The sequence below is a fragment of the Terrapene carolina genome, unplaced genomic scaffold (genome assembly GCF_002925995.2).
Source record: "Terrapene carolina triunguis isolate 2854851 unplaced genomic scaffold, T_m_triunguis-2.0 Scaffold42, whole genome shotgun sequence".
Lineage (NCBI taxonomy): Eukaryota > Metazoa > Chordata > Testudines > Emydidae > Terrapene > Terrapene triunguis.
In genome coordinates, this window is record NW_020664393.1 from 12,207,190 (window position 1) to 12,232,222 (window position 25,033).

Below are 25,033 nucleotides of genomic sequence, written 5' to 3' on the forward strand. Positions count from 1 at the left end.
ATTGGGCCAACTTCTCTTGGGGAGAGAGACAAGCTTTTGAGCTTACATGGAGCTCTTCGTCAGGTCCCGTGCCTGCCAGGTCCTGAAGGAAGAGTCCTGTATAAGCTCGTAAGCTTGTCTTTCTCACCAACAGAAGTTGGTCCACTATATTACCTCACCCACCTTGTCACTAATATCCTGGGACACCGACATGACTACACTGCCTACAACAAAGGATGATATTTCTTCAGTCTTGTGATGAAGACCATTATAGTAGAAGACGAAATTTGTGTTTGTTCTGACTAAATGATTCATCTAATATTTTGATAGTGTAGTAGTAGTGCTTATTATTTTAAAAGCAATGCCCCATCTTTGTTCCTATCCCTGATTTAATAATATCTGAAACAGAATAAATCTAATCTCTTTTTTGCTTCTCTTATCAAGCCCTATACTTTTTGGCTGTGTATTGAGTGATCAGCTCTTATTCTCCTGTTCTGAAACTACCTACTATATTTGTATTAATTGAAATGGATAATTGAGATAGTAATACAATCCATCTCACATTCAGCAGGGCAGTCACTTTCACGGAGAAATAACATGACAGCAGCTGGCTTTGCATTTGGATTGGCTACGAGCCTCCACTTGTAGTATAATCGTTGATAAAACATTTTAGTATTTCCAGGGAGTAGGACTGCCATGAAGCTCAGCCTTAACCTTTGAAGAGTGTTTGCCTATGGATGTGTTAAGCACATCTCAGTAGGATACCTGTACATTGAGAGAAGACAGAAGAGACGTCAGATCTGGAATTGTAGACAGAAGTACAGTTTGCAGTGAGAAATATGCACATCCCTTAACTGAGTAACCATGAGATTGTAGTGCTGTTTATTGCTGTTTTGTTACCCCTTTGCTATCTCGTGTCCAAACTTAGAGTGTAAGATCTTCAGGGCAGGGACCTTAACTCCTTGTTCGAACTGTGAAGCCTAGCACATTCTGGGGTACTGTAAAATAATAAATAGTAATAAGCTTATGGTAAATGCACTGGATCTTTTGCATTAGCTGTCTCAGAAGGCACCTTAAAAATATGAGAGAAACAAGTATTCTTCCCCATTTAACTATATTTAACATATACCCTACATTTGTACACACAAGTATCTTGTGACTGACCGGACTCACTGACGTGCTTTAGAAGGAGCTATATCTAGCACTCCTCAGCTGGAAGATAGGTTGCTGTCATACCAGCACATCTGTGATCAGCAGAGGTGCCTGAACTACAGTCCTGCACATATGAGACAGAGTGTGTGCTCCTCCATTTTAGAGCTTGCTTCCCCCATAACCTTCATCGTTAATAGCCCTAGTTTCAGAGCATGTTCCAAAGTCCATTTGTTTTCCCTAGCTGTGGAGAAGAGGGAAGGCTCTGATGGGAGATCTTAAGTATGTTTATAGCTGCTGTGTTATTGCTGGTTGCTGTAGATAATGTGATTAATGGATGAAGAGAGTCCGCTACAGGAGCAGTCTATTTTATGGTTGTATATTTAAGAATTGTTGAGAAGCACCTGGAGCAAGGGATAGTCACTCCATTTTAATGGATGTGTGTATTACTAAAAATAAACAGGGAGCCTTTGAAGGAGGGAAAGGAGAAAAAAAATTAAATAAACTTTAAAATATAGACGAATCTTCTGAAACACAATAATTTAGCTAGTACGTACACTGTGTATGAATGTGTGTAGCACACTGATGGTGGTAGCCGAATTCAGTCACAATTGTAATACTAGCTGCTTCCACATTTGGACTGATATTATCCTAGCTCAGAAGGGCAGAAGCAACAGAGTAATCAAAACCCTTTACCTAGGATATGTGCTGCACTGATCGTGTTCATTTGCAGATAATAAACACAGATGTGTAGTGTTGTAGAGGGGGAGTACCTATGCATACTAGATGTTCAGGGGAACTTACATGCCAGCTGTCTTTAGAGAGGTAATTTATTTTGTAGGCCTATGATTTTTTTTTTTACTTGATTTTTTTTTTTTTTTTGGCACACCATAGATAAACTTGTAAACTGTTGTATGGCAGCACTTGGTGACAGTTTAATGATGATACGGTGCTGCTTATGTACAATCCCTCCCCCACCCATGACAAACCTTTTCCCAGTTGGGGCTGGAGGAAATGACTAATGCTTAACCCATTTGTGTGATCAATTCACTTAAGCAGCTACTGTGAAATGTTAATCACAACTTTAATTTGTACTGCATTAGCATTTTGATTAACTTGTAGGCTTGCTAGCACACTTGAAGCACTTTTACTCATAGTTACTGCTCGGAAATGACTTTTTGATTAATTAAGTTTGTTAGACAGCAGCTGAGCTTCCTGAATGCTAACCTTATGGGGCCAAAAGTTCAGGAGAAAGTTACTGTGAACAACTGCTGCTGTTGAAAAAAAATTCTTATAAATACACTTAAAATATTTTAATTATTGACAAAATATAGTACTATTAATTGGAAATTGACCGTAACCTTTAAAAAGGGCATATTTATCTTGAGAAAATGGCTGTAGCTTTTTTCTGCATTCGGTAGACTGATGTAAGCTTTGAAATTGGATATAATGGTATCTTTAAGAACTTGGAGCTTGTTTATATAGGTGAGAGTGGGTTTTCATTGCCATGGGAATTTCTCAAAAGTACTTTATTGTGCTGTTGGGTTGTTAAGCATAATACAGTATATCAATTTATAAATTAATAACAATTTAAGAATAAATTGGATTTCTGGAGCTTAACAAATTTTTGACCAGTTGGATAAAATACTGTAATTTTCATGTTGCCAGTATCGCAATCTGTGGCTGGTTCTCTCTCTGTAAAACTGTTTAAAGCAAAGTAAGAAACTTAGAGAGTTGTGCTCAACCAAATATATACAATAGATGATCCATTCTTTCCATAGTTCAGATCACATTGATAACATTACTTTAGAGACTGAAGGAGCAACAGAGAGGGTCTTATAAAGCATCTGGGAAGATCTTAGTTTGCATGCATCAAAGAGACTTTCAAGGGGTAGGGGATGGAGAAGAGTGCGTATAGTAATGGGTGGCGAAGCAGTGGAAGAGGGAGGGGAAAATGTGTGAAGGAGGGGGGTTACAGAGAATAATATAAAAGGAGTGTCATCTGCCCTACTGGCTGCATTCCTATTAACTGCAAATAAGGTAAGCCGTCTTTTCCTCAGAGGTGATAGCTATACAGGTATACAATTCCGATTTACTGCATTTGAAAAAAAACATTTATTTAACTTTTGAAGAGCAAAAGTAATTACATTTTTTTCCTCAAAAGGTATCTTCCTAGGCCCAGTACTCTGAAGTAGAGCTGTTCAAAAAAAGAGAATCCCTTTCTGTGAAAATTTTCACGCTTGAGAAAGTTTTATCCTGAAACAGGGCAAAACATCAAAAACCATGAAAATTTTCACAGGAAAAATTCCATTTCAAGAGAACTGAAACAGAATTTTTTAGTTTCCAGGGAAGGCTCTTGTCAATTTCACAATGCCTTCCAGCCCAGCTGCTGAGGAGAAAGAAAGCCCACCACTCTGCCTCCCCGACACCTCCGGAAGCCAGGGAAACATTGCCCATCTCCCAGACCTGGGATGGTGAATGCAGGAAAGTAGCACATCTCAGTGCTCTCTCCATCTCCCAGAGTTGGCGGATGAGGCGGTGGCTGTGTGCTTTAGTGCTGTTCAATAAAAGTTTAATCAAATGTGCAGATGTGGTCGCCCCATCTCAAAACAAATATATTGGAATTAGAAAAGGTTTAGAAAAGGGCAACAAAAATTTGGGGCATGTAACAGCTTCCATATGAGAAAAGAGTAGTAAGACTAGGAATTTTCAGCTTGGAAAAGAGACGACTAATGGGGCATATGATAGAGGTCTGTGAAATCATGACTGGTGCTGAGAAAGTAAATAAGGAAGTGTTATTTACTCCTTCTCATAACACAAGGAGTCACCAAATGAAATTAATAGGCAGCAGGTTTAAAACAAACAAAAGCAAGTATTTCTTCACACAACACACAGTCAACCCGTGGAACTCTTTGCCAGAGGATGTTGTGAAGGCCAAGATTATAACAGGGTTCAATAAAGAACTAGATAAATTCATGGAGGATAGGTCCATCAATGGCTATAAGCCAGGATAGGCAGGGATAGTGTCCCTAACCTCTGTTTGCCAGAAGCTGGGAATGGGCAACAGGGCATACCTGTTCTGTTCATTCCCTCTGGGGCACCTGGCATTGGCCATTGTTGGAAGACAGGATACTGGGCTAGATGGACCTTTGGTCTGACCCAGTATGGCCAGTTCTAACACTGCCATAGTAATAAATAATCATTATTAAAAATAATCAAATGCTTATTAATGTTTTAAAAGCAAATGTTCGTACTTATACAGTTTGTAAGGGCTGTTAAACATCTGTATTCTTAAATACTTTGTGAGGTGTGTTAAACCAAATGTGTCCTATAAAAAATGTTTATTATATATGCATTTACATATATGTATGCATACCAACTATCAATATTACCCATATATTATCGTTTATCACAAGTTATATAAAAATATAGTTGGTATTTAATTCAAAAAAATCATGTAATCCCTTATATATATTAGTATACATACCCATAATATTCTATAAGGTGTAAGCACAATACACTTATAATCCTTACCAAAGCCCATCTCATCGACCACCAACTAAGTATAAAGGCCTCTTTATGTCACCCACAGGTTATCAAAGCACAACTCTACACCCCACGCCTCAGTCATGGTCCCGGGCCTAACATTCCCAGGCTCACTATAAAAAACTAAAAACAATTAAAAAATAAAATCTGTCCATCAGTCCTAGGAGGGAATGTGCAAACTAAGGAACAAATGGGGCATTAATGTGTAAATAAAAAAGTAAGATGGCTACATAACAGTGTTTAGCCCACTGGGCCATCTTCAGTCTATTTATTATGCTTTTTCCGGGACAATGGGTAAAGCAATAAAAAGACAAAAATGGGGGAAATGTAGTAGGAAGAGAGCCTGAAGCATAAGCCAGGTCTGAGGCCTGGGCTAAAGTGGTAGTCAAAGTTTTACTAATATAAAGCAAAGACAAAAGGCAGGACCTGCTCACAAAATCTGGCAAAAACAGAACTAATATTGCAAAAATACACATTCCTAAGAAGTGCTAGGCACAGAGTACTCACGCAAACACATCCCAATATCAAGTGGTACCAAAACATCCCAATATCAAAAACATTCCCCAAGAATAACAGAAGCACACTGACCCCTCCTAAAAGATAATGTCAGGATAACAGTACGTAATAAAAATGTTTTACTCAAACCAACATGTGCAAGGTGATAACTAGCCATGTCCGGGGGCCGTAACTGACTATGTCAGAGGGGCAGTACATAACTTGTTTGTATCGGGATATAAAAATGTATCTCAAAGGAAGTGTCTTTGTCTAGCCTAAAAAGGAACAGAAAGTCCCACCGTTCACTGAGCTGGTCCATTGTTACGGGCAAACATGTATTAGTGGTCTGGTAAAGTCTGCAGGATACTAATACCATGCTTTGCCGACAATCAATCTGGCCTGGTGCCTTTGTACCTTGACGAATCTTGTGGTCATTGGCAGTTCGCTCGAAGTCTGCTGTGCCGGCTGTCTGCGCAGAGCTAGGGCAGCACACAGGAAAAACACAAAAAGAACACACACGCAGCTGAACATCTAACCTCACCTGGGTCTGTGTGCAGCCTACATAATCGTAGCAATGAGATCATTAATAATGTAGTTTAATTACTGATTAATTTATTCAAATATAGCCCATGCACAAGATTTAAATCAATTTTAGCTATAGGAAAAGTTTGACGAGTCTGTGTTCTATTTTGTTCAAAAGAAAGAAGAGATTTGACAGAAATGTTATATCTCTTGAAGGACCTAGTTATTAACATTAAAATCATCACTGACAAAGATTACAGATGACACAAAAATTGGGGGCATGGTACATAGTGAAGAGGACAGGTCACTGATTCAAAAGCATCTGGATTGCTTGGTAAATTGGAGGCAAGCAAATGATATACAATGTAATATGGCTAAATATAAATATAGGAATGATGAATATAAGCTTTACTTACAGGATGGGGGACACTATCCTGGGAAGCAGTGACTGAAAAAAGATTTGGAGGTTGTGGTGGATAATCAGCTGAACAGGAGCTCCCAGTACAATGCTGTAGCCAAAAGGGCTAATGCAATCTTTTGATACATAAACAAGGGAATCTTGAGTAAGGGTACAGAAGTTATTTTATCTCTGTATTTCACAGAATCATAGAAATGTAAGATTGGAAGAGACCTTGATAGGTCATCTAGTCCAGCTCCCTGCACTCATGGCAGGACTAAATATTATCTAGACCATCCGTGACACGTGTTCGTCTCACCTGTCCTTAAAAACATCCAACAATGGAAATTCAACAACCTCCGTACGTAATTTGTTCCAGTGCTTAACTACACTTGCAGTTAGGAAGTTTTTCCTAATATCTAACCTAAATATTCCTTGCTGCAATTTAAGCCCATTACATCTTGTCCTGTCCTCAGTGGATAAGGAGAAAAATGTATCATCCTTCTCTTTATAACGACCTTTTATATACTTTAAGACTTACTTGAAGACTGTTATCATGTCCCCCCTCGGTCTTCTCTTCTCCAGACTAAACAAACCCAGTTTTTTCAATCTTTCCTCTTAGGTCATGTTTTCTAGACCTTTAGTCATTCTTGTTGCTCTCCTCTGGACTTTCTCTAATTTGTTCACGTCTTTCCTGAAATGTGGTGCCCACACAGTACTCCAGCTGAGACCATATCAGTGTTGAATATAGTTGAAGAGTAGAGTAGCACTGGTAAGACTGCTTCTGGAAGACTGTGTCCAGTTGTGGTGTCCACAATCTAAGAAGGATGTTGATAAATTGGAGAGGGTTCAGAAAGAGCCCTGAGAATGATTAGTAGATTAGAAAACATGCCTTATAGTGATGGACTCAAGCAGCGCAATCTATTTATCTTAACAAAGAGAAGGTTTAAGAGGTGACTTGATTACAGTCTATAAGTAACTACATGGGGAACAAATATGTGATAATGGGCTCTTCAATTTAGCGGAGAAAGGTATAGGTTAGAAGTTGAAGCTAGACAAATTCAGACTGGAAATAAGGCATAATTTTTTAACAATGAGGGTAATTAACCATTGGAAAAAACTATCAACAGTCCTGGTGGATTCTCCATCACTGGCAACTTCTAAAACAAGATTGGATGTTTTTCTTAAAAATATATGCTCTAAGAATATTTTTGAGAAATTCTGTGGCATGTGTTGTACAGGAGGTCAGACAGGTAATCACAACAGTCCCTTCTGGCCTTTGAATTTATGAATCTATTAATTTTATCTCATAAAGTAATTCTCTGATTTACTTATTTGTAAGTGCTGTACTTTTTCAGCGGATACACTGTATTCTTCCTACTAAGGTAAGAGGTTGAATCTCTGCTTTAAAGGCAAAACAGAACTCAACCTTAATTATGAAGTCACAACCACTACCTCACAATCACAGTATTATAACGTGTAACCATGGCGAAAACAAGAGATTCCCAAAATTGATATGAGAAGTGGGCCTTGCCCTCTAAGGTCCAAGATATTAGACTCTAACACTTCAATGTCACATGTAAAAACATGTAAGTCATTTTAGAGCTCCTAAAATTGTATTAATTATGCAGTTTCTCTTCCACCTAAGCCTGTTCAGTTGGACTTGAGTTACAAGTGGCAAGATATGAAAACTAGTACCAAGAAAAATTTTAAAACTCTCCAGAATATTTCTAATTTGACAGATTTCAAAGTAATCGTCATGGCTCCTATGACTGGATCAGTTTTATAAGTGTGTGTATGTTTGTTTTCAGTATGTAGTTTATTTGAACATACGTACTGAAACTGTCTCGAAAGTGCATGGGTAGAAGCTTCTGCCACTGCCATTTCTTCCCATGTTGCATTACTTCCTCTTTTAAATATATGTATTAAAATAGCGTCGGGGGAGTTCTATATTTCTCTATATAAAAACTACTAAGGAAAGAAGACGATGTATTTTAGGTCAAATTCCCAAGGGTAGAAGATAACATCCACGTTGACCTCTAAAAGGTGCCAGACCCTGTAGAACAGTTCCTGTTTCCTATTTCCTGTTCCCATTCCCCAGATTAGAACTGACTGTGAATCAGCCAGTTGGCTCTAGAGTTCAGAATCCCTAGTATGAGTGGCTGAGAGAAACAAATGTATCCATCCACATCAGGAACCAGCGGACTTTGAAGGCACAACAGGGCAGCATGTCCTCTTGATGATTGACCTAAACCTCTATGATGGAAGTTTCTATTTAGATTCTCACTGCGTTGCCCTTCAGATCTTGCTAGAAGTGACAGCTAACTTGTCAAACTCCTCTGATGTTTGAGACTGATAATTAGCTTAACTTTCAATGTGAGAGACAAGAGTCCCTGTCACCTACATAGACTCCACTCTACAAGAGATTTCTATCTATATTTACCACCATTAATCATGGAGGAGCCAGGGGAGCCTTGTGGGAAATATAGGACAGCACTGGTCTCTCTGATGTAGCATAGAAGGAGCAGCTGAAAGGGTTGGCAGAGAGCCAGGAAGAGAAGAGGCAACTCCCTGCTGCCTTGCACCATCTGCTCTCAGCATCAGTAGACCAACCTAGAGAAGGGGGCATCTAGGACATAGGAGGCACCACAAAATAAGATACATATGGAAGAAAGGGAAGAAGCCTCGCTTGGTCAGAGAGAAAAAGAGGAACCTGAAGAGGGAAGGAAAATGAAGACCCCCAGTGGTGACAACAGAGTGGACCCTATCCAAAAAAAAAATTGGGATTAGAAGGCAGAATCTATATATGGCTTGCCTTCCTCCTCCCCTTACCCCCCTGCCCCCCCCCAGCCAACCACTGACTGAGAAGCAGCCACCCAGTGCCCCTTGAAAATTCCTTGGAGGGGGCAGAGTCACCTGAAGTGAGCACTGAGGCTCTCATACAGGAGGCATTCCTGGGGAAAAGAGAAATAGTCAAAATCAATATCAGAATCAAAATACCACTCTGAAATCTGAATATCAACTTAATATAAATATTTGCTCATCCCTAATGACTGATACTATCTTACTCTGCACCTGCTTTATTACAGAGTGAGCCAGAAGTCCCATATATTGAACGTCTACAGTTGATCTTTATAGCAAATGAACTTTCAGTCCCTTGGATGTTTTCTAGTCAAGCTGTGTGATATGAAGGCCAAAATAGTGCTGTAGTACACCTCATTAATTGTTAGTGTGATTATTTATATAGCATCATTGGAGCACATGGCACTTTAAGACAAGAAGCACTTAAAAGGCTTACAAGCTAAGGCCTTAATCCTGCATTAAGAGCCATATGAGTGCAGCCGTGTCGGATAGGGGCCAAAATAGTGCAGGATCGGGGCCAATATATGATTTCTACTTTCTTCCTTTATTTCTCTGTCATTCTTTATAACAAAATCAAGAATAATACATATTCTCTATACTCCCAGGTTCCTCCTTTCAGTCTATCTTCTCTTCCATATCAAAAAAACCAAAAGATGCTTTCATGTACTTTTTAATTTACGACAAACCTTTTGTTTTACTCTACTACAAGCAAATTTCTTGCATGATCTGTGTCACTTTCATCTAATGCTATTCTTTTTAAAAATCTCATAAATTTAATTAAAATATCCAGCAGCATCATGAAATCTTTGTGAAGTTCAAATGAGATGCTCCAGCGACCAGATTTATCCATGTGCAATTTTTCACTCTGGAACAACATTCTTAATCTAGCCTAACCTGTTATCAGCTGTAAGATATTTATAAAATGACATACTTAAAGGTTTGGCTAACAAGAATTAAAATTATAATGCACCATGTATTTCGGCAGGCTGTTATAACATTGTAAATGACTTATGGGACAAAAGATCAGGTCAATTAGAAGAATTGTTTTTTGGAGCACATAAACAACCATCAAGTTTAACTCTGCCAAATATTAATAACTCATGAGTTGGTGTTGAGTGAGGTGAAAGAGAAAGAGAAAATGGTGGGATACAGGAGATCTGATTACACAAATAATAAGTAGTAGTAGTAATTATTATACTTGGAAATAAATCTGTTGAATTTTTTTCTAATTTTTAGCTACTAGGTTTTATATATGGCCAATTTGGAGGAAACTGAATGACTCAATTTATCATCTTGAGTATTTACAGGAATTTCAATTTCCATTGAGTATCAAGCATGTGTATGTTGTATACTTAGCTAAAAATGAAAATGTGTGTAGGTTACCAAGATAGCAAATTAAAAAAGCAAACTTTACCATTGTACCAACTCCTTCACAATGTCACTGTCTTGTATTTCACATCAAGACCGAGATGCTGTAAATAAATTGTATGGGTAAAGGAACAAAATATTAAAGAGGAAAAGAGGATTTGCTATGTGGATTCCTAATAATAATCTGGAGCACACAGTCCCCCCCACACAGGTTTTTGGTACCCCATAGGGGATATCTGTAAGTTGGCCTCTGTCAATTTCTATGAATGGTCTATAAAAAAGGATCCTTCAGTTCATTCTGTGAACTTTCTCTCTTTACCCATCTGCCCCGCTCCCCAACCCTCAACAGAAATCTACTTTATTTTAGGTAAAAACAAATGTTTACAATTGTCAACAGAAGTAGATTACAAAAAGAAAACCAACTCAACATACTGGAAGCATAAAGAAAGTCATGCTCATATAAGCAAAAGAATAACTGCTATTCACACAGTTGATGGCTATCCTTTGATACGAGCATGATGTCTGCCATGGGGAAAAGTCATTGATGAGACTTAAGATGGCTGAGGAGTCCAATCTGTGCTCTATAGGTTTTTTCACATATGTGACAGATGGTTGCTTAGAGACAGCACAGCTGCTGGCCAGGATGCTGTACGTTTTCCTTTTCCCCCTGCCATTTCTCAGTATCTTGAGCAAGGCGATTCTCTTCAAAATGGGCTGAGGCTTGATGTATGATGCAACGCCACTGCAGTCTATTGCCAGCCAGCTCTTCCCAATTCGTGAGGTCAATGCCTCTCTTCTTAAGATATATTTTCAGGGTGTCCTTTTAGTGTTTCCTCTGTCCCCCATGGGTCCTCTTACCACGACTAAGTTGAGAAAAGAGAACTTGCTTCGGAAAATGACTGTCAGCCATCCACACACAATGACCAGCCCAGCAAAGCTGATGTTTCATAATCTTTGCCTCAACACTGGTGGTGTTAGCTGCAGAGAGAACTCTGGCATTGGTGTGACAATCTTCCCATCTGATACGGAGAATCTTCATAAGGCAGCGCTTAGTATCACTCCAGACGATTAAGATGGCTTTGGTATGTCACCCATATCACTCATAAAGAAGAGTGGGGATGATTACTGCATTGAAGACCAGGATCTTCATTTCCATCTGCAGATCTGTCAATAAAGTTACAACGATAAAGCAACTTTCCAAAGGATGCACTGGCACAACAGATCCTATGTTCGATCTCCACATCAAGATTGGCTGTCTGGGAGAGGTGGCTACCGAGTTAAGGGAAATACCCAACTTTTTCCAGGGGTTCACCACCAGTGACAATTTGGGGGTAAAGGGTTGCAGCTTGTGCTGGGGCAGGCTGTTCTTCCCAATGTTAAGTGAATGATAGGCACCTGAGAAAAGATCTAGGGTGGATTGCAAGTCAGCCTCGGTGTGCATGAGGGTGGCACAGTCATCAGCATACTCAAGGTTGGTAATAATAGTCCTGATGACCTTAGTTTTAGAATGAAGATGCCGCATGTTAGAGCTGCCAAATTGCGCATCTGTCTCACAAGTCCAAGTGCAAGACGACCAACACACAGCCGCCGCCTGCATGCGGATTTGTGACTAGGGACTCCCAGAGATTGCTACTCCTGTCCCCATCACCAAAGGACTTTTAGTGTGAGAGGTTAACACCCTTGGCAGAGGCCTACATATGTAATCTTTTAATGTGGGTGAGCCAGTGCACCCGCGGCAGCCTTACGAAACTTAGCAGGAAGGAGGTCTGGACCCAGTGGAAGGGAAGTCTGAGAAACCAGAGGTCTGCGTCCTGCTGCAGCCCTCATTCGCCTTCACAGCCGCAGAGAACTGACAGGTCCTCGAATACACCTGTTCCACCATTGGGGTCTGTTAACACAATAGACAAGGTAATTAGGTATCACTTTGTTGCCCATGCATGTTAGCTATTGCAAATTGGGGGGTGAGGCAAGTGCATAGGTAAAGATTAAGTAAGAGTAGCAACAAGAAGAAAAGAGTGAAGGGAAGGAAGGAAGAAGAGTGGGAAAAGAGAAGTGGCCATTAGAGGTATGACTGTCTGGGGAGAGCGTTTGATGTAGCTACCCTTTGGTAAGTGAGAGTTACAGGCTAAGACATACTTTGTACAATCTACAAGCAGGAAAATTATTAATTTACCAGTAAGTTGATTTTTGAAATGGCAGTCTTCTCCTTGATAAATACTGAGGGTATCTCCTCCTTCCATATGACTAGAAATCTGTGTGTGAACAAACACACTAGCTCGTAGGCTATCTGGTTACTCCTTTCAAATTTGGTTTCCAGCATCATCAGACTTTCTATAGCAAAAAAATGCAAATCAGCTTGGGGGTTCTTATGAGAAGATCATAACAGTGTCAACATTGATAGTTTTGCCTTTACAGGTATTTATAGGGCAAATGGAAACATTTCAGATTTACTCACCAAAAAGATTCCTAGCATGCAGAATATTAACAACTGCAGGACACTTTCCCACATCTTTCATGAGAAATGGGGCAAAACCTAGGCAATTCAGGACAACATTTTAAATATTTTTCTATATGTCAGTGATTCTATCACCCTGGTCTGGAACAAAACCTGTTGAAATTGCAATGTAATCTACTAATGTAAGATGTGTGTCTGACCATGGCTGAAACCAACTTGTGTGTTTTTAAACTCAGCATTTCTCCGGAATCAGAGTAATTTAATTGAAATAGCTCAGCATGTGTAAACAACTCCTTTGTTTAAAGAAGATTTCACTGTTTAGTTTGCCTTAAGTAAATGCTGCCTTTTGTTTGTCTGTAAAACATTTGATTAAATGTACAGGCTAATATACACAGCTCCTCATTATTCCACTAGTGGACTGTAAAATGAGCTAGAAGTATTGCAAGTAAGTACACTCTTGAGGAAGCATCAAACAATGTCATTTGTCTTGAAAAAACACAAATACGTCTTAAGTATGTTCTTTAAAAGGAGCCTGCAGGATTCTAGTATCAAAACTAAGAACCTAAATTTAAAAAATGTATGGAAACTGTCCAGTACTCCCAAACATTCCAAACTGAAATGATTACTGAACATTCCTGCTCTTTTTTTAACAATTTTCCAAAATTTTAATGAAATTTCAAATTTCTTACCCAACTAATTATTGCTTTTGAAAATACATCTTTACATGAAATTAGCACAAAGAATCTGATTTTATTGTTGTTCTAAGTGTTTCTGCAGTTTTCAAACCATTAAATGTATTTTAGCAGAATCCATTACCAACTGAAATGTCCCAGTAAATTCTAATAATTGTTGTAATGTACTGTGCACAGTGTGAAAACTGTATTATATATTTAAATATTTGTATTCACTATAAAAGTGTTATATTGAAACTAAACATTCCTATTTTGACTATGTGTTCTTTTGAAAAGTTCTCACATTCTCTTTTGGTTCAACAAGAAAAAACTTAAGCACACCATTACAAAGGGTACGTCTACACTTACTTCCTGGTTCGGCGGCAGGCAATCGATCTTCTGGGATCGATTTATCGCGTCTTGTCTAGATGCGATAAATCGATCCCAGATCGATCCCGGAAGTGCTCACTGTCGACGCCGGTACTCCAGCTCGGCGAGAGGAGTACGCGTCATCGACGGGGGAGCCTGCCTGCCGCGTCTGGACCCGCGGTAAGTTCGGACTAAGGTACTTCGAATTCAGCTACATTATTAACGTAGCTGAATTTGCGTACCTTAATCCGAAGTGGGGGGTTAGTGTGGACCAGGCCAAAGACTTACACATACACTTAATTTACGTGTTGTGAGCAGGGCCGGCGCTTCCACTAGGCAACCCTAGGCAGTCGCCTAGGGCGGCAGGATTTGGGGGGCAGCATTTTGCCGCCCTCGGCGGAAATTCGGCGGTGGGGGGGTCCTTCCACTACGGGTCTTCGGCGGAAATTCGGCGGCGGGTCCTTCACTTGCTCCGGGACCCGCCATCGAAGTGCCCCGAAGACACGGAGTGGAAGGACCCCCTGCCGCCGAATGCTCAGAGGAGGAGCACTGCCGCCTATAGTGGCAAAAACCCTGGCGCCGCTCCTGGTTGTGAGCAGTTTCATTGAAGTGAGAGGACTGCTCACTGTGCATAAAGTTAAGCACAAGTACCCATCTTTGCAGAATTGGTCCTCAGTCATGCTACTTATGCATACATTCTATTTTGATTTCCAGTTTCTATTAAAAAATCAACTAAATAAAAATTAGAAATGGGCCTGAAAATTAGTAATGGCCCATTTATAGTATTGAGAGGCAATGTTGTCTGAATGAAGAGGTGGTTAGGAGTCAGGAACCTTCTGAGCTTAAATCCCAGTTCTGACACTGACTTGCTCTGTTCGCCTTAGCAAGTCATTTTACTTCTGGCCTTCAGTTTCGTCATCCATGAAATGGAACTACTACTAGTAGCTAATGCGATGAACTATCATTAAATATTCATTTTGGGGACAAACTTTTAATATTTATTTTATTTATTTGAATTAGAAGTGTTTTCAATAATTCTGCAAGTATACAAACTCTTTCTTATACAGAAACCTTCAAAAACAATATTGAATTTAGCTGTAACTTTTCATCCCTTTAAAGCAAGCCCTTAGATGTGTACCTTACTGACAATGCTTGGACTGTACTCTAAGTCACATTCTAGGCTGCTGTAGTGCCCCAATCCAGTGATTTGTTTTTAAAGGCAAACTTGGAAATGGACCACTGCTGTTACATTTTGGGGTACGTTTTAGTGATGATTTAGGGCCTAATCCAACTCTCATTAAGGTCAATAGAAAGACTTCCATTGACTTCAATAGGAGGTGAGTTAAACTCACAGTCAAACTCCCATTTTATGTGCAGTAAGTCCCTGTGCATTTAACATTAAAGAAATGTTGTTAGTTTGTCTCTGGAACACAAAAGAAGAGGTAGTTGCAACTGTATTCCTGTATTTAATGTCTTGTTTGTTTAGGCAATGCTGGATGTTGCAGCAAACCAGGGTTGGTTAGTGACTGCTCTGAATATAACCAGTCTGGTGCAGATGGTTATCCAAGGCCGATGGAAACACGACTCTTCCCTGCTTACTTTGCCCAATGTAGAACAACACCATCTTCACCTTTTTAGGTATGTAATTATTCAAAATGTTTATAGTTCTTTCCGACTCTTCATTTTCTCATATTGATTGTCATTGTGTCCTGGAATGTTAATAATATAGCAGAATCTAAGCCCATCCCACGCTTGCTATTTCTCTCCCAACAACTTGTTTGTTTGTTTGTTTGTTTTAATTATTTCTAAGTTCACCCACCTCTGCAGAGTTCATTAAATATTTCAGGCAACCCTGGATTGTATTTTAAAGGAGTGTGATTTAAGACAGTGAAACAAAGGATGAATTTTTGGAAGGATTCCCAATTCCACCAAATCTAACTCTGTTTATATATTGCATCTTTACTTTGGTCCACCGTAAAAGTATACCCATACTCAACTTGAGTATGCCTATCTCAACTTGTCCATGCAGTACTGTACATCAAACTGATGTACTGCACAGGTAATGTAATAATTAACACAGTGCAAAAAGAAATTACTGGTATTTAGTATCAGAGGTCAGTGTTGAGTCTTAATATCAAAATACAGAAAACAAATATTCAGCATCTCCAAAGAATATCCTTTGTAGAAAATCATTTCTAAATAACTATAAGAATGAGAATTTGAGTCTTCTGTATCAATTGAGGCTGCTTATGATACTGATAAGACTGCTGCTCCTGTTTTACTCAGATTGGGGATTTCCTATATATAAAGTGTAAATTGTAAACTGAAAATTATTAACGTTAAAGATTTTATCGAATGGTGAATATCTCTTTTCAGTTTATTAAACTGGTTTTAAAGAAGAATGGTAACTGTTTAATGATCTTTGACCCTGGGCTACCACACAATTAGTGTCACAATTGATGCCATTTTTCAATACTATGTCCAGCGGCAGTTCCAACAGTCTTAAACTTTCAGATTCTAGTATTTATAATTGATTAACAAGAAAGATGTTTCATTCTCATCATGCAAACTTTCAAGACAATAATCTGAGCAAAGGGGGTCAAGCACTTTTATGTAATTTCTATCTTCTTTTTCTTTCTTTCCTTCTTCTTACCACCCTTTGCAAATCTCTCTCTGTATAATAATTTGTTAACTCTGCACTGGAAATATGTTCTGTTGTCTTTATCAGGAAGTGGAACCAAGAAAAAAGGAAGGGCTTATGTGGAGGTTACCGTGGAGGTTATCAAGGACCTATTGAATGTCTTCCTGAATTGATCGCTGTCTCTGAAGGAAAAGAAAACATTTTTGCTTCCATTGTAGACCGTGACTTGCAAACTGTACACATTACACAGGTAATTCTTTCTATAGTGATTTCAGAGTTCATTGTAAATGTGATTGGGAAGGAAAAGCAGATGGGAGAAAGAGTCTTTTTATATCCTTTCAGCAAATATCACATTATTTTCTGCAGAAAATATGTATAAACTGCAACACATTGTTACTCTAATTTAAAGAAAGGCCTAATTTTACAAGGGTTTCTTCCCCCCCCCCCCTTCTTTTCTAGTTATTTTACCCCCTTCCCTGTTATCCAGCAACACCAATATGGTTCATAGCTGATATTAATGCTGCTCATTAGCCTGTTGAGGTATTTCCCTAGAACATTCAATCTGCTGATAGTTATCCACCTTTTTTGTAGTCATCTGTGCAGTAAGAATACATGCATTACAAATATCATTGTAGCTGGTTCCTGAAATATTCTTTCAAACAGAATACTTTTTGGGAATATAGTTGGTAGAAGATCCAATGTTCAGTTTCTGTTTGGAAGAGGAAAAGCATATGAGTTTTCCCCTCTTCTTAGTCTCAAAGTATTTAAGATACTATTGCTTTAAGCTGTTTCCAGTCTAAAGCATAGCAGTATACCATAGTATTCATCACATGAGTGTACTGATTGCAAATACTCACATAAAGGAAGAAAGCATCAAAAATGTGTGTTGTGGATTTTTTTAAAAAATCTTCATAATTGAAAGTGAAATACTGAACTTGACTGTTCAGATTCTGTTAAATCTAACACTGGCATGCAAACAAAAAGGAAAGTATTTAGATGTTCATAACAGACATCTGCATTTCTAACTAAATTACCATCAAAATTTTGAATTAAGGAAAGTTATTTAAATCAAAACAAGGCCTCTTTTAACAACAACAGATTTCTAACATAATACACATTGATTGCAGTCCAAGTTTCAGATGTGATGAAAAATTAGAACATTGTTATAATTAGTTCAGGGAGAACTCAGAAGTAAACTTACTTAATTTATTTGCATAAATTGCCATTCTGTTATCTTTAAAAGCAAATGCAAATTGGCTCTGTCTGATATGATGATGGTTATTTGGCTCAAAAGTGCTTCAATTTGCGTAGCAATCTGGTGTCGTCTCTGCAGTGAGGCGATCCCAGGTAACATACAAATCCTGAATTATTCCAGAAATTAGTATGTTTAAAGCATCAATTTAAGTGCTAATTGCAGTAGTAATGAGAAAAAGCAGTACTACTGTGAGATTTGCATCTACTGCCCCATCAGTATGCCTGGAACGGCTGCTGACTGGCAGAGGATTTGGCTGCTAATTAAATAATTGTATGCATGGCAGTGTTCTCGTCTGATTCAATAGATGAAGATTAATCCTCAGATAAATATGTTTGGCTGGTATTGAAATGTCTTAGCAGTTTCTTCAAAAATAGCTTGTGTGTATGTGATGTGTACATACCGAGTGTGTGGGGAAGGAGATGTAAATATAGATACATATAGAGAGGGGATATATGATGTGTTACAGTGTAAAGGAAAAGTTTCAGTCACATGAGTTTGGGGTGGCCACATAACTCATGTATGACAGAAGTGTGAACAAATCATGCAGGCCATCTCAAATATTGGCTGATAAAACCTTTCTATCGTATCATTATGTTTTCTGTACATACAACACATCTTTCAGAACAACTATTTCGGAAATGGTTTAGAGATTTTTGGGGTTTCTTAATTCTATTGGGATTATTTTTGGCACTCCATCTGTAAAGTCAAGTGTCTTAGTTATGCACAGGTGTCAAAGGAAATGAAAAAATACTAAATGTACAACACTTCTTAAAAAGACCAAAAATTCGTTTTCTGGACATAAAATATGACCAATTTAAAGTCTGATATCTTGGAACCATCCAAAGCAAGTGATAAGTGTCCCATGGGGAAGCCTAGAATATTCCCTTTCCAGTGGTACAAAGCTCTTGCTTCTGGCCAGGATGGATTGTGAGTTCATAATAGCACTTAAACCTGCCATTAATGCAGACCCAAATAGTGACCAGCCTGAGCTTTAGATGAGTGAAATTTTGGGGGGAGGGAAGAGGAAGAAAACTCTTCATCTCGGGAAAAGAAAAAGATTGATAATTTTTAAATGGCAGCCCTTGAATCTGGATTTGAAATGCTAGAATAAATCCTGGAGATGAGGATTATTGGTAATCAATGTTGTACCAATGATCACATCAAAGGTTCATGAAAAATTACAGTACAATTTTTATGTGGTTATCACTATCCTATATGGGGTAGGTGCATGTGTTAGTGGGTGCAGGTATTGTACATGTATATATACACACACAAATATACACATTCTTCATATGTATATATAATATATGTGTAAAAGTGTGTGTAATTTTGCATAGCAAAAGACAGAGTAAAATTTTCAAAAGCATATGAGTGACTTAGGAGCCTAAGTTCCATTTTGAAAAGTGCTTTACGCACTTAGGATACTGAGTCTCATTGAAAGTCCTAAGTGCCTAAATCTCTTTTGAAAATGGGACTTATGTTTCACTTAGACACCTTTGAAAATGGGACCTATTAGCTGTACAGAATAGGTCTGAATGTTAGCTAATGCCAAAAATATTTTTTTCTAATGAAAAATGATACTCCACCCAACAAAAATGAAGAGTTGCCATATTAACACCATATGAGAGATATAGAAAAGCACGTGATTTCTCAATTCATATCAAAAGTATCTGCTCCACATCCTAGTATTAGCTACCTTCACTCTGGAATTTATTTTTTATGGCCTTGTCCCCCCTTTTTAGCAACCACCACTTGATATTTTTCTTGAGCATTATTTAATGAAGAGCATTATTTGAATCTCTCCTCATCACATGACTGAAACAGATGGCATGCTACAGTTGTCATCTCAATGATCTAGGAGCTAATCTTGTCTAGAACATAGAATTTTCAAAACCATACCACAGGTCATAACTTCAGAAAGCAAAATCGGTCTTTAGGCCTGGAGATTGATTGTACTAAATCTACATTGTAGTTAGTTCAGTTTTTCACGCAGTGCTACTTTGTTACAATATGCTCCTGTCTGCACAGTAAAAACCTACCATACTGTGGAACTAGATTACCATACAGTAGCCTCTGACACAATCAAAAACATGGTCAGGTCACACAATATATGCAGGATCAACCTATGTTCTTGAACTATAATACAGTTATGCAAAGTTCCAGGCAGTAACACAGTTAAAACAAGGTTTCTACAGAATTATTTGGATTGAGCTGGAAATCTTTTTTAGCCATATTGTAATGAGGTCCTTGGACACAGTAGTTTTAACATGTAAATGAGACTTCATGTGTAATTAAATGGTAGGATGCTCAGTTAGTAAGTGTCAGCATATCTTCACTGAAGACAATGGAGCTATGCTGATTTACCCGATCTGAGGATCTAGCTTAGTAGGTCTAAAATGTTTCTACAAATAAAAAATAAAGCAGAAAGCCATCACGTGTGGGGCTGAAGGAGCACTTTGTTCACCCACACAGTTTGCATGTCCCTAGTACCAGTTCAAGTAGAGAGATGCTGGGGGAGAGAAAACTGAGAGACTGTTGCAGATTCGTGAAGTGATAAAAGGAAGACTTGAGTGTCTTTAGGAGGACTGTAAGGACAAGGAAGCTTCATGGGGATGGATGCAAGAAAACCTTAAGTATGGCTAACTTTGAATAAGCATTTGAACTTTTGAATAATTATTTGAACTGATCCTCTGAACTCTCTGAGGTTTGCCCATCACTAATTAGCACTGCACTGGTTCACTCGTTTTGGATTATGTTGAGGAAGTTTAATTCAGACCTTAATTATACTAGTTTTTAGTGGCTTATAGAAAAAAATACTTTAATCAGGAGTAATAAGGATTTTTCCTTTTGTTCAGAAATACCATAATCTTGGTGAAGCATGTGTAGTACACTTGAGGAAGAAAGCATTTTCTGGAATGATCTTTAGTTATATCATTTAAAATACATCAGACTTGTTAATAACTTAATAATAAGTTCAAAATGTACATGAATGTGTAGAATACATCATGACATTTTTACGGTTATGACAGCAGAATGCATTTTAGAGGTTTGTGTTGTAGCTGAAACTGAACTTTGTCATTTTGTGCATGATCTGTTATTCCACAGGCTTGGAATTTCTTGTCCCATTTGCCAGTTATAGATGTTAGTTTGAGCATCAAAGGATGGTGGGATGACTCATCTCAGGAGCAGAATGAACTACCTATCCCTACTTTGGCAACAGATATGCGGGATGACAAAAAGTGGATCAAGTTACATGCTGATCAAGAATATGTCCTCCAGATAAATTTGCAGAGAGTCCAGATGAGGCATCACAAGGTAGGGTATTCATAATTTTCATTCCGTAATACACCAGATTCTGATATTCAGGCACTGAGTTATTAGAAGTGTAGTATACCATACAGTAAGTTTCTGTTGGACTATTAACGCTTTCACATAAATCATTAGTTCTGTGGTAGTTTCTTTGGCAGCCTGGCTCAAAGACAGGAAATGTTAGTAGTGAGGCTGGTAATTTTTCCAGTACTGTAGGATAATGGCTCAAATATATGGAATATTTCATTTGTTTGTTTTTGCCTCGCTAATTGGTTGAAAATCCTAAATGAATCAATATTTTCCATATTTTTCTGACATTTAGATTAACTTGATTTCCTAGGGTCATAATAACTGTATTTAGTTTTGTTTTTAAAGCATTATGATCCTCTGCTAAGTACTTCACTATTTTTCTGTAATGTGCTTAATAAAAATTTAACTTGCTTTCCATTTTAGTCCCTACTTTGGATTCTCCTTGTGATCTTCCTCTATCCATAACAAACATACAGTGATGTCATTAAACTTCATTAGGCTTTGCCCCTTCCTTCTTACTCTTACTCTACATTTACTCAAGTGTTCTGCACTCTTTGAAAATCATAGAATCAATCATAGATCAAGTCCTTTTAACTAATCTGAAGTTTGACACACTCAAATTGAGGTACCAAAATCATTCATCACTTTTGAAAATACAAGCCATTTTCTTTTGGCTTTAAATCTTATACCCAAAAGCACAGCAGAAGATTAAGTGGTGCAGTAGCCCTTTCATCATGATTCACATTGCAGTTGTAGAATATCTGCATTCATCCATGTACCATCAGTAAGTTCAACATCTAGGAGAGCCTGAACCTTCAGACTCTCAAGGAATTTCTTAAATAAATGCAAAGTAGTTGTACACCGGGGGTGAAATTCTAGCCCCATTGAAGTTGATGGCAAAACTCCCATTGACTTAAATGGGGCCAGGATTTCACTCTAGTTTTCTTTTGCTCATTATTTTTTGGGGGAAATAATGCAGTTGTAAATTAAAATGATCAGCAAAATTATTGTTCATAGTGTATGAGCAAAATAGTTCTTGATTTCTCCTTTAGGAAACTTTGAGACAACCTTGTTCTTGTAAGCTTAAGTGTAAAACAAGAATAACAGAGGCATATATTTTAACATCAGGGTTGGATTTATAATAGTATTAGAAGTTAACTTTTTTTCATGCAAGAATGACATCCGAAAAATACCTTTCTTTTCCAAACAATAGCCCTGACTGCAGTGGCAGCATGATCAGTCTCTGTATGAAGCTTCGTTGCTCTGTTAGTGCTTTTCTTTTTTCCTGTGGATCTTTAGTAAAATCTTTCCATCTGCAATACACTAAATGAATGCTGATTGAGTGTGCATCGTTATTAGTACATTCAACTTTCAGCAATAAAGTCAATCTTAAAGAATCACTGAAATAATCTTCCATTTTGCTACATCAACCTAAAATAAAGACTTCAACTACTGTCATTGTCTTTATATTAATCTGGAACAATGTTGCTTAATATTATTTAAAGATGCTAGGAATACAATTAGCCATTCTTGAGAAAATAGTGTTCACTGTGTTTTAGATTAAATTATCAAAAGGAGCAGATTTTTCATTCATAATTTGATTTGCTTAGAAAATAAAGAGAAACCTATGCAACAATATTTGGAATAATATTTTGTTTTCTGTTGTGCATGTTCCTGTAGCTCACATTTTTTTCAAAAGGCTTTGTCTAGAAAACTGATAAAAGTGTTCTAGTTCTAGTTCAGTTCTAGTTTTCTGTACAAATTTATCATCTTGTCCTTTATGGTGTGGTTACCATACAAAGACAAATGATGGTTTGGGTGGGAGATTCCCAGTTGCATTAACTTGTATTTTCTGCCTAACAGGGAAGGCAAGACAGTAAAGCAGTTGCTCCTCGATTCCCCAAAGCCAAAGATGAAGGGTGGTTTTTGATATTGGGGGAAGTGGATAAAAAAGAACTCATTGCCCTGAAAAGAGTTGGATATGTCAGATATCGAAATGCTGTCTCGGTTGCTTTTTATACTCCGGAAACTCCTGGAAAGTAAGATGAGCTTTGACTTAAAATTATCCAAATGTTTAAAATTAAATGTTGACTTCTTTGAAAAAGAAACTGATGCTGCTGCTATTCTGTTTTAGGTATATCTACACATTGTATCTCATGAGTGACAGTTATCTTGGCATGGACCAACAGTATGACATTTATCTGAATATCAAACCACCCAGCATCTCAGCACAGATCAGCACTGAGGTCTCTGAAGCTGTGAGTCACTTGGCTCTGAAGTAACGTTACCTGAACAATCCGTTTGAAGGAAGTGGTCTTGAAACCTGGATGTTCAGTCACTCTGGACAAGAGAGAAATTATGTTTGCCTTAGTCGAATCAACTTCTAACCTCAAGACACCTAGGAAATTGAAAGTGACTGCTGTATTGACTCTAGTAACACGGAGTTAGCCACAGTGGCCTTAGCCTTTTACAAAGTGTTGCCTTTTATTGTTTCATCTTTGTACGATTCTTGAAATGTAAAATGGATCTGTTGTATTATTAATGTAAATGCCATAATTTTATTTTGGCAGATCAAAATAAGAAAATAGCTATTTTAATTTGTATACATTTAGTGCTATAGTCTTCATTTGAAAATGATTAATGTGTAGCCACTCTGTTGGTATTGTTTAAATGGTCTTTTTTTCTTAATTTATGAGGAGAATTCAAAACTTGAGCCAAGAACTGAGAGAAAACATTGCTGATATATAATAGTGTATAAAAGGACATATCTGTAAGAAATTTGCTCCACTAGACTTTTCAATGTAAGATGTATAAGATATTTCAGGGGTCGGCAACTTTCGGCAGGTGGCCCATCAGGGTAATCCACTGGCGGACAGCAAGACATTTTGTTTATGTTGACGATCCGCAGGCATGGACTCTCGCAGCTCCCAGTGGCTGCGGTTCACCGTTCCTGGCCAATGGGCGCTGCAGGAAGCGGTGCGGGCTGCAGGGACGTGCTGGCCGCCGCTTCCTGCAGCTCCCATTGTCCGGAAACGGCAAACCACGGCCACCGCGGATAGTCAACATAAACAAAATGTCTCACTGCCCGCCAGCAGATTACCCTGATGGGCCGCGTTCCGAAGGTTGCCGACCCCTGGGATATATAGTGATAAAACTGAACTCTTAAGCATACCCTATGTTTTGAAGGTGATGAACATTCTCAAATACTTATGCTCATTATACATTTAATAAATCTGGTTGTGAAATCATGCCAAATAATCAAGCTGTTGATTTCAAAATGAACAAACATACAAATACAGTGCTTATAGATATCCATGTCTCTTTTCCCATTAATAGACCAATTTCCTGAATGTTAATGTTTTTCTGAATGAAGAATGAGTCACTGAGCTGCTCATTAGTTACTTTATTTTGCCAATCTAGTGTAAAGCAGTCACTGCAGCTCACAAAAATAAATTATGGACACAATACCCCCAAAGGCAACTAGAATCTCATCTAGGTTTGTAAATAAAATACCTTGTTAAAAAGTGTTAAGATTGAGAGTGGTTCAGGAAAGCCTAGCCAACACACACAAGCCAATATTACCCTTTGTTACAAAAATTCTATACCTTTAAAAGCACACACGTGAATGTCTGAACACTCGCACGATATACCTACCTTTGATGTTTTGCTTAGACATTGTGTGAATGGTATTTTGTCTTGTATTTAAATTGTAAGCTCTTTGGACCAGAGACTGTCCTATGTGTTTATATGACACCTCACACATTGGAGGGTGCTGCAGTATAACTGATATATAATCCTTCCTTGCTTCTCTTTTGGTTTTGCTTGTCACCTTGAATGAAGAGTTTTGCTGTTTCACTCATCAACTTTCCCGCACTGCTTTTATAAATATTTGGGAGCCGTAATGCCTCTTCTTTTTCTAATGTTTCCTGTGTGTTACGGCACAATACATTTAACTATACCTCGTGGCCAAAATTTTCAAACCTGT

The 25,033-nt window shown here is 38.1% G+C and overlaps 1 protein-coding gene across 1 annotated transcript in view; it reads left to right on the top strand.

Moving 5' to 3' along the window:
• The window catches only part of ASCC3 (activating signal cointegrator 1 complex subunit 3), a 447,702-nt gene extending 423,788 nt beyond the window's left edge, over positions 1 to 23,914 (top strand). The window contains 6 exon segments of the mRNA XM_029912229.1: positions 15,300 to 15,451; positions 16,542 to 16,704; positions 20,815 to 21,024; positions 22,912 to 23,087; positions 23,183 to 23,241; positions 23,244 to 23,914. Of these exon segments, the coding sequence (XP_029768089.1) occupies positions 15,300 to 15,451; positions 16,542 to 16,704; positions 20,815 to 21,024; positions 22,912 to 23,087; positions 23,183 to 23,241; positions 23,244 to 23,293 (810 nt within the window). The 3' untranslated portion in view covers positions 23,294 to 23,914.
• Positions 23,915 to 25,033: the final 1,119 nt, after the last annotated feature.